This window comes from Mustelus asterias, chromosome 18 (genome assembly GCF_964213995.1).
Source record: "Mustelus asterias chromosome 18, sMusAst1.hap1.1, whole genome shotgun sequence".
NCBI classification, from domain to species: Eukaryota; Metazoa; Chordata; class Chondrichthyes; order Carcharhiniformes; family Triakidae; genus Mustelus; species Mustelus asterias.
In genome coordinates, this window is record NC_135818.1 from 69,405,026 (window position 1) to 69,418,772 (window position 13,747).

The window sequence follows — 13,747 nt, forward strand, 5'->3', positions numbered from 1 at the left end:
AAGTCGGACAGCATGGTCGGTGCAGGGCTTGGAGGGCCGAAGGGCCTGTTCCTGTGCTGTAATTTTCTTTGTTCTTTTCTTGAGTCCTCATGGACAACATTCGTGGTTTATCTCCTATTCTTGCAATCAAAATTTATGGCTGGACTGGTGTAACATCAGTATTCTCTACCAAGAGAAAAATCAGTTCTCACAAAATGAGCAGCCGTTCAGATTTAAACCCCAAGTGGATTTTTGTGTGTTTTTAAAAAGGGATCCATTATGCTCAATTCTGCAGCAGGGTGGGATCTTTTCCGTAGAGACCTTGCCCGCAAGGTATCTCGATGTTCAAAGCACTTTCTCAAAAGACATCAGAAAATTTAGTTTGCCCTCAGCATAAGAGCACAAAGGAAAAGGATATATCCTTTAAAAAGTTGATGGAGCAGGACAATGCACCTGGTAGGTAGCTTCACTTCATGGGAACACAGGATGAACAATCTGTGCTTTGTGGTATTGCTGAATTTACAGTAAATAATAGAATTGGCGCTAGACAGCAATGCATGCTCCCATAAAGAAACACTCAACTGTTAGGACCCAAGACATTCAAAAATCAGTCCTGAGTTCACAATTGATTTGATATGAAAAATTAAACATTTGGTAGGAAGCATTGTGAAATGCAATATTGTTATGTAATGCACAACAGTAAACTACAAAACATGCTAACACATTTAGTTTTGCCTGGCTAGAAATCCTCAAGTTCCAAAGTCTAGTCCTATCTAGCGCCAGCTTGATAAAAATACCATATGGGGCGGCACGGTAGCACAATGGTTAGCACTGCTGCTTCACAGCTCCAGGGAACTGGGTTTGAATCCCGGCTCGGGTCGTTGTCTGTGTGGAGTTTGCACATTCTCCCTGTGTTTGCGTGGGTTTCCTCCGGGTGCTCCGGTTTCCTCCCACAGTCCAAAGATGTGCGGGCTAGGTTGATTGGCCATTCTAAATTGCCGCCTAGTGTCCCGGGATGCATAGGTTAGAGGGGTTAGTGGGTAAATATGTAGGAATATGTGGATAGGGCCTGGGTGGGATTGTGGTTGGTGCAGACTCGATGGGCCGAATGGCCTCTTTCTGCACTGTAGGATTCTATATCTATTTGATCGCTTGTCATTAACTCAATTAACATGCAACACTTGTAGAAAAACCAGGTTTTCAATTTTAGGTTCTAAAAGAAACCAAGGCCAAAACACATTTAGGAAAGGCATATACTTTCTTAAAAACTTTGTTACTGATTTAATGTTTGGAAGTCAAACTTACCCCTAGTTCTGGTGTAATCCGGACCAATCCGGCAGAATTGGTGCAATCAGGAGGCATCATTACTTTACCACCAGGCGGATAAACAGGCCTGGAAGCTAGCGCAGGATAAAGCAAGGAACGGTTACAAGGATATGACAAGGAACGGGATGACAATTGGCCGGGCAGCCGCTGCCTCCAGTCTGCTTTGTGCTTTTCATGAACCAGTGGAGCAGGAGGGTGGTAGGGTGGTGGGGGTGGTGGTAAAGCTGAGTGGAACGCGGCGCAAGGCTCAATATCACCATACTCTCCAACTGGTGAACTGTTCATTCTGCAGTGGCCATGCTGCCGAATGGCCAGCACTGGACTCTCATCACCAAATCGTTCGTGGGGAAAGAATTTATGAGGATTCTATGGAAAACAAAAGTAATTAATTAGCAAGCCTGCCCTGCTGTGAAGACATGTCCCATTTAGAAATACAAACTGTTATTTTTTAAACAAAAGGACTAGCGCTCTGTGGAATGTTAACAGGAAGGAAAAATTCTAATCTGCAGGTTAATCATGTTGCAGCACAAACAATTCAAAAGTAGCTTTGGAAATCTTGATTAACTAGGTATATTGCAGCAAACTGCTTTAACCAGTACTCTAAACTATATTGTTCAATAGTTTTCTGAGAGCTTATTTGCACAATTTTAGAGAATAACATTCTACATTTAACAGTTTTAGTTTAGATCAACCAATTATGCTACTTTATAGCGTCAGTCACATTTTACATACCTGAAGTAGCTCAACAGCAGCATCGGGCAGGTTAAATTCCCTCAACACCCGAATCTGAATTTCGTAGCTGACCGTTGCTCCTTCTCCACAGTTCAAAGCATACGCACGCTGGACCTGATCAGTGTGTCTAAGCTCCTGCAGACGCCGGATCATATCTTTCACCATATTCAACGGGGGGACTGTAAGATAATACTCATTTCATAAATACTTTGCGCGAGCTCCTGCATTGTAACCATTTTAAAGGATGGGGGAAATATGGGGTTTTTGGGGGGGGGGGGGGGGGGGAGCGGGGAGGAATCAAGAGAAGCAGAAATTTATTTTGCCTCCAGGTTCTAATCCAGAGCAATATGCCTCACCCACATGGTCACAATGTGCACATATAAGCTCTGTAGAGGATGTATTGAGAAGCTATGCAATTGTTAAAAACTTGGGGCGGCATGATAGCACAGTGGGTAGCACTGCTGCTTCACAGCTCCAGGGACCTGGGTTCGATTCCCGGCTTGGGTCACTGTCTGTGTGGAGTTTGCACATTCTCCTCGTGTCTGCGTGGGTTTCCTCCGGGTGCTCCGGTTTCCTCCCACAGTCCAAAGATGTGCGGGTTAGGTTGATTGGCCATGCTAAAATTGCCCCTTAGTGTCCTGGGATGCGTAGATTAGAGGGATTAGTGGGTAAAATGTGTAGGGATATGGGGGTGGGGCCTGGGTGGGATTGTGGTTGGTGCAGACTCGATGGGCCGAATGGCCTCTTTCTGTACTGTAGGGCTTCTATGATTTCTAGATCTGCCATCAATATCTTCAATGGCATCAGTTTCTCCCTTTTGAGGGTAGACTCCCACTGCTTTAAATCCACTTGTAAGATAGCAGACTTTAGGTGAAGCATAGAATCCCTACAGTGCAGGAGGCCGCCATTCGGCCCATCGAGTCTGCACCGACAGCAATCCCATCCAGGCCCTATCCCCGAAACCCCACATATTTACCCTGCTAATCCTTCTAACCTACGCATCCCGAGACACTAAGGGACAATTTAGCATGGCCAATCAACCTAACCCACACATCTTTGGACTGAGAGAGGAAACCGGAGCACCCAGGGGAAACTCACGCATACATGGGGAGAACGTGCAAACCCCACACAGTGTGATCCAAGCCAGGAATCAAACCCAGGTCCCTGGAGCTGTGAGGAGGCAGTGCTAATCACTGTGCCACCGTGCCGCCCGTGAAGCACTGTGATCCAAAGTGGATATCTGTGCCTGTTATTATACAGAGGCAAAAAAAAACCCACAATCAAGAGAAAAAAAGCCAGCTTACCTGAATCATATCTCAGTAAATACACAAACTTATAAACTTGTATCGTCTGAGCAAAAGATAAATAATGACCTGGTTCACCAGGCTCCAAACCAACACAGCAAGCACAACAGTGAAATTCCAATGGACCAAAACAAGCTAAAAGATCTTATCCTTAAATGTTGCAGTCATACTAAGTATCTGAAAATGCCTGGAATTACAAGACAGTGATAATGGTATCATTATCTCATTTGCAAAAGCAACTAGTTAACATTCCAGATTTGGGGCAGCATGGTGGCACAGTGGTTAGCACTGCTGCCTCACAGCGCCAAGCACCCAGGTTGAATTCTGGCCTTGGGTGCCTGTCATGCGTGGAGTTTGCACCTTGCATCGACTCGCTGAGTCTATGTGGATTCCCTTCGGATGCTCCGGTTTCCACCCACAGTCTAAAGCTGTGCAGGTTAGGTGGATTGGCCATGCTCAATTGCCCCTTAGCGTTCAAAGATGTGTCGGTTAGGTGGATTAGCCATGGGAAATGTGTGGGGTTGCGGGGATAGGACAGGGTCATGAGTGGGATGTGCTTTCAGAGAGTCGGTGCAAATTTGATGGGCCAAATGGCCTCCTTGTGCATTGTAGGGATTCTACGAATTTCTCAACTGCTGCATAATCACACAATGGAGTACAAATAGCAGCTGAGAAGGACAAGCTAATTTCGGCTCTGGTAGTCATTGAAAACAATTGCAATTAAACCACAAAACAAGCAGACACTCACCAGGTATTTCGTTGGCAATGATTGAAGGAGGATTGGATGGTGTACCTATTGGCTGGTGATTCATTAAATGACAACACTGTGGTACTGCGCTGTTCACCATGTACAGTGTGTCTGGTACATTGGACATGCGAACCATGCGCAATCTCACAAGATCAGTCTGCTCTACCATCATCTCATCCAAAACAGTCTGAGAACAAAAATTCAGGTAAATCATCACACAAGAACAATTTATTGAATAAAAAGTGCACTTAATGCAACTACATTTCAGAACAAGTGAAATTGAAGGGTGAATAATAATTAAACTCTAGCGTTAATTAGTTTTGAAATCTTTCCACTACAGGTTGCAGCCTGGCAATTTAATACAAACATGAGCAATTCAAATGCCATAGCAAAACTTTAAAAAGGCATTATTTATCCTCAGATGAGTCGAAAGTTGACCCTACTTTTCAGCAATATTACTACTCTCAGTAACTCATCAATTAAAGACTGCTCAAGAGACAAGCAATATTCGAATGCCTGTACAATTCCAAGCCCACTCCTGCCATCTACCACTTCTGATCTGAGGGGAATAGGCAGTTGCTACCAATAGTACCAGAGTGTACAACACTACATAGCTGACTATTAAGATTTCCTAACCTAACTGAAATATTTTGCATAGTGTTAGAACAAACTAGTAGTATGTGGAGAATTAGCAACACAAATCTGCATGCTACCATTCCAAGTCACAGCAATTTAGAGCCATATAAGGAGCAGGGGTAGACCAGGCAGCCCATGAAAGCTGCACTGGCATTTAATAAAATTGTGGCTGATCTGACTGTAGCCTTCCTGCCTGCTGCCACCATCCACCACCCCACCTCCCGCAACACCCTTGTCAATCAGAATTCTGTCCAACTCAGCCCTGAATATATTCAATGGTTCAGCCTCTACTGGTCTCTGTGGTAGAGAATTCCAGTGGGTCTCACCTACTTGAAGGCTTAAAATTACTCTGAAAATAAAGGGTTTTTTTTCCCTGCTTGAAAAGTCCATTGCATTACTCATTTAATAGTAAGGTTGAGTAGGTAACGCAAGAAGCTACTATTAGTAAATGAATTCTACTTGTCAGAACTTTCATTTTATAACACATGCTACCAGGCACATGCAAAACAACCAAAAGAATGCTTGCACACTGCTAGAATATTTAATAAAGATTTCTGAAGAATAACGTTTCACACAAGTTAACTGTCTCACTAATATTATCTTGATAATGCAAAATTAAAATCATCCACTAAAGAGTAAAGAAAAGAACAAAAAACAGTACAGCACAGGAACAGGCCCTTCAGCCCACCAAGTCTGTGCTGACACAGATGCCTCTCTAATCTAATACTTTCTTGCCTCTACATGGCCCTTAATCCCTCTATTCCCTGCTTATTCATGTGTCTATCCAGATACCTCGAACGTTGTTATGGAATCTGCTTCCACCACATGCTGTGAAAGAATTTTAAAAATGCACAGATTTTTCTCTTGATGCGGTGCTACAGTTTTATCTTGCAGGCTATTTTGTATCGACAACTGTAAGATAAAACTGTAGCACAGCATCAAGAGAAAAATCTGTGCATTTCTTTATTCTTTCACAGCATGTGAGCATCACAGGCAAGGGATGTGGGCAGGGATATACCCGTCCCTGAACTGCCCTCAAATTCAAGAACAATAAGAGTCTGTGGGTCTAGAGTCACGTGTAGGTCGGACCAGGTAAGGAAGGCAGATTTCCTTCTCTAAAAGGACATTAGTGAACCAGATGAGATTTTACAACAGTTGATAATAGTTGTCATGGCCATCCATCACTGAGACTAGCTTTATATCCATATTGTTATGACCATATTTTATTAAGTGAATTTAAATTCCCCCAGCTGTCATGGTGGGATTTGAACCCAGAGCTTTAGCCTGGCCCTCTGGATTACTTGTCCAGTGACATTATCAAGTCACCACTGTCTCCCCACAGTTTGCAGCTTCTTATCCATATTAAATTGAATGCAATCAAAACCTGCAGACAAAAGGAGCCAATTGAATTGCACAACAGTATGCACAGAAAGACTGACAGACAAGATGAAATTTAAGAGTTCAAATATGATAGAGATGACAGAACACCAAAGTATTAATTGACATTTGTGTCAAACTGAAAAAGGTTATTATTAAATACTTATAACGCATTATTTGATTTCCATGTAGACGGAAATCACACACTTTTTCTGTCACTTATTCAGACTTTCCATTTTAAGAGTGTGATAAATGAAAAGGTCAATATTATAAATCAGAAATCTATTATGAAAATTGATGCATCAAAATTAAAACCCAAGTTGGTATGAAAATTTACAATCAAACCTCAAACTTGTGTGTTATTTCAGACATTACTGTAGTTTCTACTTGATGCTCACTCTGGAGGGTTTTCTTTCTTTCTGTTACCCTCAACAGACATCCCAGTGCCAAATCTCAGGTAGTTAAACGCGTTAGCTGTCTATTACACATTGCAGGATCCCAGTAGGACTGACTGACATGCCATCTTCTAATTGGATAGACAAAGCATGTTACATTCGGCCAATTTGAACTGGAAAGTTATCAGTAAGTCAAGTCTGGACACGGGTGAAGCACTTCTTGTGGAGTGTATTCTAAATCTACTACTGCATTTGGTTACTCAGAAGAATATTGTACTCTAGTCAAATACTATAAAGAATAAAATATAATATAGTTTATGGCTGATATTAGTTAATACTGGAGACACTGAATTGCAAAGTACATTGTATTTGACCAATGTATGCTTCCAGATTTGGACTACGATTTACTTTTGTACAAGTGTACCTTTGCCTCCTCCACATATGGTGCAAATAAACGAGGCTTCACATATATACCAGCATTCTTCTGACGTATCCAAGCATGAGATTTTCCACCTTCAGCTGTTGGCAGCATATCTGATGGTGGTGTGCTAATCAGTCCTCTCTTTATCTAAAGAATGAAAATGGTATTATTGAATGGCATTAAGGTTTCAACTGGTTTACACCTCCTGTTTTTACTTTGTAAACCTCACCAAATGGAACAGATTTCAAAACAAGATGCATTATACTATCCTCTTGTATTTACAGTGCTCCCTTAGGAGAATAGCAAGTCTAGTTGCATTTTGTAATGCAAGAATAGTAATAGAATGAAGTTCCCCACCCCCCAGCCAGATCAAAAGTCATTATAGCCTTAGCACAACAGCTCAAAACAAAGGTGCATGCTCTATAATAACTGGATTCATTCCCCATCTATAATCCAACTGCCATAACCTAGTTTTATGCTGCCAAATGGCAGTATTGTGAATCAAAGTATAAATGAGGCAGGGAGAAGCATGCGACAGAAGTACAGTCAGAGTGCCACCAATAGCCACAAACTCCACTTGCTTATGTACAGCAGCCAGTCCCGTGAACCACTACTGGAGACATTGACAAGATATCTCACCCACAGTATCTGATAACACAATGGATCTTAAAAATGAATTATATAATTAAGATCCATTGACTTCAGACAGTACATTTTCCTTTACGAAAAGAAAAACGCTAAAACCTACAGCATCGTTAAGAACTTCGCTGTTTTGGGGTAGAATATGATCTATGCGAATATGAGGCAGTAGTGGGGACAAGATCTCTTTTAGCTCCTCTGGGTCAAGATCACGTCGCTTTACACCTCGCTTGTTTACACTGTGCGCAGTTCCACTCAGTAGGTTTGGCTCTAAAGCAAAAACAAAACATTAATAGAAAAGATCGCAATATTTTGCATTAAGACTATCTAAAGACAAAAGAAAAGTAATACATATCAATAACTTGAACTTACACAGCATGTTCCACAGCACCTCGCGGGAGCATCAATTAATATTTAACACTGAGCCACGTGATATTAGGACAGGTATAAATGACTTGAATTAAGGGACTAAAGGTATGGCTGCTAAATTTGCTAACGACATAAAGATAGGTAGGAAACCAAGTTGTGAAGAGGACACAAGAAAACTACAAAGAAAATAGGTAGGTTAAGTGAGTGGGCAAAGATTTGGCAAATTGAATATAATGTCGGAAAATGTGAAAATTTCCACTTTGGAAGGAAGAATAAAAATGCATAGTATCTAAGTGGTGAGAGAATGCAGAGCTCTGAGGTGCAGAGGAATCCGGGCATCCTAGTGCATGAACCACAAAAGGCTAGTATGCAGGTACAGCATGTAATTAGAAAAGCTAATAGAATGTTATCATTTATTGTGAGAGAAATTGATCACAAAAGTAGGAAGATTATGCTTCAGTTGTACAAGGCATTGGTGAGACCACATCTGGAGTATTGTGTACTGCGTTGGTCTCCTTATTTAATACATTAGAGGCAGTTCAGAGAATGTTTACTAAACTAATACCAGGAATGAGGAACAGTTGGACAGGTTAAGCTTGTATCCACTGGGGTTCAGAAGAGTAAGAAGCAACTTGATCAAAACCATTAAGATTCTGAGGGGTCTTAACAGGTGGATGTAGAGAGGATATTTCTTCTTGTGGGAGAATCTAGAACTAGGAGTTACTGTTTAAAAATAAGGGGCTATTCATTTAAGACAGAGATGAGGAGAGTTTTTCTCTCAGAGGGCTAAAAGTCTTTGGAACTTTCTTCCTCAAAAGGCAATGAAAACAGAGTCTTTGAATATTTTTAATCCAAAGCTAAACAAATTCTTGATTAACAAGGAGGTGAAAGGTTATCGGGCTAGGCAGGAATGTGGGGATCAGATTTCAATCAGATCAGTCATGATCTTACTGAAGAGCTGAGTGGTCTACTCTTTCTCCTGATTGATATATTCGTATGCATGTTTATGATCAGAGGCTTGGTCGAGGAGTTAGGTTTTAATGAACAGCTTAAAGGGAGAAAGATAGGTAACGGTGCAGAGACATTCAGACAGGGAATTCCAGACCTTGGTGCCTAGACACGGCTGATAAAAGAAGAGCAAATAAAACCAAGGATGTGCAAGAGGCCATATTGTGAGGTGCAAGGTCATGGAGAGACTTGAACACAAAATGAAAATTTTAAAATCAAAGTGTCGTCAAACCAGGAGCCAACATGGATCATGAGCATACGTGAGAACTGGACTTGTCTCACCAGAAATCAGGCATAGCTTTGAACGAGGTCAAGTTTATATAGACTTTGTTCACTATTCAAAAAGGGCAAACTGCTCGTTTTGACAAGTTGAGAACTATTTACTCAAAACGCACAGCATTTGTTGTATGCATTGCCAACAAACTCACTAGCCAACTCACTCATAATGCTTAACCAAATTAGTTGGAGGTTAAATTACAAGAGTTTTGGAGTGCTATATGAAGAGTGGTTAATTGAAGATTGAATAAATATAACCCAAGCTTTAAAGGGAGGGGAATCGACAGTGAATTTGAAAGGGACATTTTGTGCAAGGTTAGGATAGGAGAACCAGGTTGCACATAGAATCAAATTGAAGACAACTGTCTCTGTGTGTTCACAGTCACCTTGTAAAACAGACTAGAAACTAGTGCAGCAAAAAAAGCTCAATTGCAGTATTCAAAAAGAAACTTCATCCATTGCAGATGAGGCAGGAGATGCATAAATTTTAAGAATATAAGAAAGATTATATAGAATCATAGAAACCCTACAGTGCAGAAAGAGGCCATCTGGCTCATCGAGTCTGCACCGACCACAATCCCGCCCAGGCCCTACCCCCATATCCCCACATATTTACCCGCTAATCCCTCTAACCTACGCATCTCAGGACACTAAGGGGCAATTTTAGCATGGCCAATCAACCTAACCCACAGATCTTTGGACTGTGGGAGGAAACCGGAGTACCCGGAGGAAACCCACGCAGACACGAGGAGAATGTGCGAACTCCACACAGACAGTGACCCAAGCCGGGAATCGAATCCGGGTCCTTGGAGCTGTGAAGCAGCAGTGCTAACCACTGTGCTACCGTGCCGCCCATAAAAAGCAGCAAAAAATTACTTTAACAGGATCAGATGATGCAGCTTGCTGATGGACTTCCATTATTTCTCATGTTCCTTTGCTTTGAAACTAAGCACATTAAATCACACTAATCCAAGGAGGACTAAATCAAAACAAAAAGACTCACCTACCTCAATAATTTACTTTGAATTTGCTTAATACAATTGCTTTGAAAGAACTAAAAATTCCCAGTACTTTGGGATCGCATGTATTTTCAATTATCCAGGAAATAGTAACAGGATGTGTGTGTTTGATTAAAATAAAAGCTGAATAACCATACAATATAAGGATTCGACATTAGTTGAATTAGTTGTTTAGAAGTTCATAGAATCCCTACAGTAAAGAAGGAGGCCATTCAGCCCATCGGGTCTATACTGACCAGAATCCCACCCTACACATTTACCCTGCTAATCCCCTGACAGTAGGGTCAATTTATCATGGCCAATCCACCTAACCCACACATCTTTGGACTGTGTAACACATGCAAAATAATGCATGTACAAACATTCTTGTATTAAAAATAAAATCCAATTTACTTTTTCCAAAAACATATTGAATTTATATTCCTTCAAACTACATTTTGAACCATGCTACTTTCCAAAATTCACTCAATGGGTTCTATGTGGTACAGTTTCAATCATAGTGAAACACAAATGACAATCACCACAATGATTAAAAGTAAATCCACAGAAAAATAAATACATTTGAACTTAATATAGATTAGGTTTGTACAAATCAAGTGCATTCAAAAAAAACTAGGCATGGAATAAAATCTGCTTCAGTTAATCACATTATCTTGAAAAAGCACAGAGGCTTTGAAATAATTGTAAGGAGACAGATTGGATTCTTTGTTTACATCAAAAACCTTCATGTTCTTCTTCAAGCACTTCATTTTGCACAATGATTTCTGGAAGTCTGAACTCGTACACTCTGGTTACCCAGAGATTAAGAAACTGTTTTAACATTTATAAACACATTCTTACCTCTTTCTGTCATCTGTTTGATGAGTTGGTGTTCTCCCCACTTATTCATGTATTTTAGGATATCTTGCTCACTAGCCTTAAATAAAAATATACTGTTAATTTCTAAACAAAAGTCTATCATCTGGAGAGAAACTGGTTCATTAATGATATACAGAGCCAGTTCATTCTAACCCTGTACTGCTTAAATAAAATGCACATTTAGCGTGTGCTTATGTGTCACCCCCATAATAAGACATTAAACAAATCTGCAAGTTTAATTTGAAGCTTGAAATGTCTTTATAAAAGTTGCTCGTATACATATATATCATCAGGATATGTGAATTAGCACAGAGAACATTAAAGAGTCATTTTCAGCACAAAAAGGAATTTGCAAAGCTCTAATCTGGAATGCCTCAACTGCAGTAACTTGTGTTTATATAGCAACTATAACATAATCAAACATCCCAAGGTGCTTCATGGAGGCATTATAAAACAACATGAGACACAGAATCACAAGGAGATAATAGGGCTGATGACCAAATATTTGGCCAAAGCTTTAGGTTTTAAAGAGGAGTGTCTTAAAGGAGGAAAGGTAGAGAGGCAGGCAGGTAGGTAAGAAATCCCTGACTTTAGCTCCCAGACAGTTGAAGGCACAGCCACCAATGGTGGAGCAATTCAAATTGGGAGCGCTCAAGAGGCTAGAATTGCAGGAGTGCAGATATATCAGAGAGTTACAAGTTTGGAGATTATAATAGCAATGTCATGGTGGGATCTAGAAACAAGGACGAGTAATTCAACATTAAGGTGCTACTTAAACAGAAGCCAGTGTAGATAGTGAGTACAGGGGTGATGGTTGAATGGGGTTTGGTGAAAATTGGAAGAGGGACACCAACGGTTTGGACAGCAGGACATGCAAAACGAGGCAGGGGTATTTTTTTTCTATTTGTTCATAGGATATGGACCAGCATCTATTGTCCATTTCAGAGTCAACCACATTCCTGTGGTTTTTTTTCCATTCGTGGGACATGGGCGCTGCTGGCTGGTCAGCATTTATTGCCCATCCCTAGTTGCTCTTGGAGGGCAGCTGAAAGTCAATCACATTGTTGTGGGTCTGGAGTTACATGTAGGCCAGACCGGGTAAGGACGGCAGATTTCCTTCCCTATAGGACGTTAGTGAACTAGATGGATTTTTCTGGCAATCAACAATGGTTTCATGGTCATCATTAAATTTTTAATTCCAGATTTTTCTTGAATTAAAATTCCACCATTTGCCATGGTGGGATTCAAACCCAGGTCCCCAGAGTATTTTAGGAAGCTGCCTCGAACAAATTAATTTGGGATTCTTTCACCACTTTGGGGGACACTTCATGAACAGATCCATTTGGAATTACACAATAAATTTGTCTCTCTTCCTTTGGTTATCCTTTCTTTTAATAAAGTTATCTTTCGTTTGTTTTAATCATTAATACTTGTTTCATAAAGATTACTGTTTTCACACAACATTTGGCATTTAGTCATGCACTCATTCCTGTTTGTCCAGAGTATAGCTCTGAAGCCAAGTGAGACTCCGCAAGGGACCCTCATGCCCTTGCAAGTTATTTTTCCAGGGACAGACACAGAAGAAAGTAGGGTTCTGAGGGGAAGTAAATTGAGGGTGGACAGCAAAAGGGAGGGAGGGATTAGAGAAGGTCTTCCCTGTGATTGAAAGATGATTGTGGCAAGGCTACATGAGGTGACACAGCCTTAAATATGGGTTGGGAAACTTGCAGGGAGTGAGAGATTAAGGGAAGATAGGCAAACAGTTAACTCAGAGAAGAGAAAGAACATGATGAACTTAGATGGAAGTTGAAATGACCTAGGATGCGAGCTGCTCAGTGTAGAGGCTGAGGGAGTTAAGATCGCTCATTGAGAAAACTGACAGTGCTCGAGTGGACAGTAGAGGACCAAGATTTTGAATGAAAGGTCGAGAGTTGTTTACCCTCTTGAATCTCTTTTTTTAAAAAAGCACTCACGAACAGAAAAGGCAGAAGTTGAAAAATTGACATTGGCATTTGGCCTTTATTCCCAATTGTCCCTGATAGAAATGAAAGATCCTGGATTTTTGCTTTGATGTCATAAAACTGCACACCGTAATCAGGATATTAGCAATTCTGTGCAATTACTCATGTAATGGATGGTCTGTTGTCAAAACCTATTTCCATAAACGGATTCTAACTGAACACCAACATTGCTATTCAGAAACTAAAAGTCTCTCTTGCCCCCGATGGAAGCTTTATTTTTTTTTTAAAAAGTAAAGGCGGGAGAAAAGGAGGAATGGAAAATAGGTCAGGAATAAGTTAAATTACAACTCTGCATCAGCGTCACTCATTTGAGAACGATGCCTTTGTCAAGGGATGGGGGACATCAAACCTATAGATTTGATCCTTTTATTGGTAGTGCTATGTTATCATCTAGGAGGTTTCTCCTCTGCACTTTGAAGAACCTCCGTGTATTTTCTGTAGTTTAAATGAATTCTTTCGACTAAAACAATTATCACAGCCTGCAGTGTGCAGGAATCTGCATGCCATTGTACAGACACAAATGTGAATTGGAGCCTTTTAAATACGAAATACTAGACATTTCTCAAACCAGGATTCTCAAATTTACAATGGCTGTGTTTGAATCACATTTGAAGCATGTGCCTATGTAATTAAATATAA

General features: G+C 40.7%; 1 protein-coding gene across 2 annotated transcripts in view; it reads right to left on the bottom strand.

Annotated features, from left to right (window-relative positions):
- Positions 1-13,747, bottom strand: part of btbd7 (BTB (POZ) domain containing 7) — a 47,009-nt gene that overhangs the window by 5,007 nt on the left and 28,255 nt on the right. For both annotated transcript variants that reach the window (XM_078234264.1, XM_078234265.1), the window contains exons 5-10: positions 11,070-11,145; positions 7,667-7,827; positions 6,922-7,065; positions 4,090-4,276; positions 2,038-2,216; positions 1,285-1,671 (exon numbers count right to left, since the gene is read on the bottom strand). In XM_078234264.1, coding sequence (XP_078090390.1) covers positions 1,285-1,671; positions 2,038-2,216; positions 4,090-4,276; positions 6,922-7,065; positions 7,667-7,827; positions 11,070-11,145 — 1,134 coding nt within the window. The remainder of the gene's footprint in view (positions 1-1,284; positions 1,672-2,037; positions 2,217-4,089; positions 4,277-6,921; positions 7,066-7,666; positions 7,828-11,069; positions 11,146-13,747) is intronic.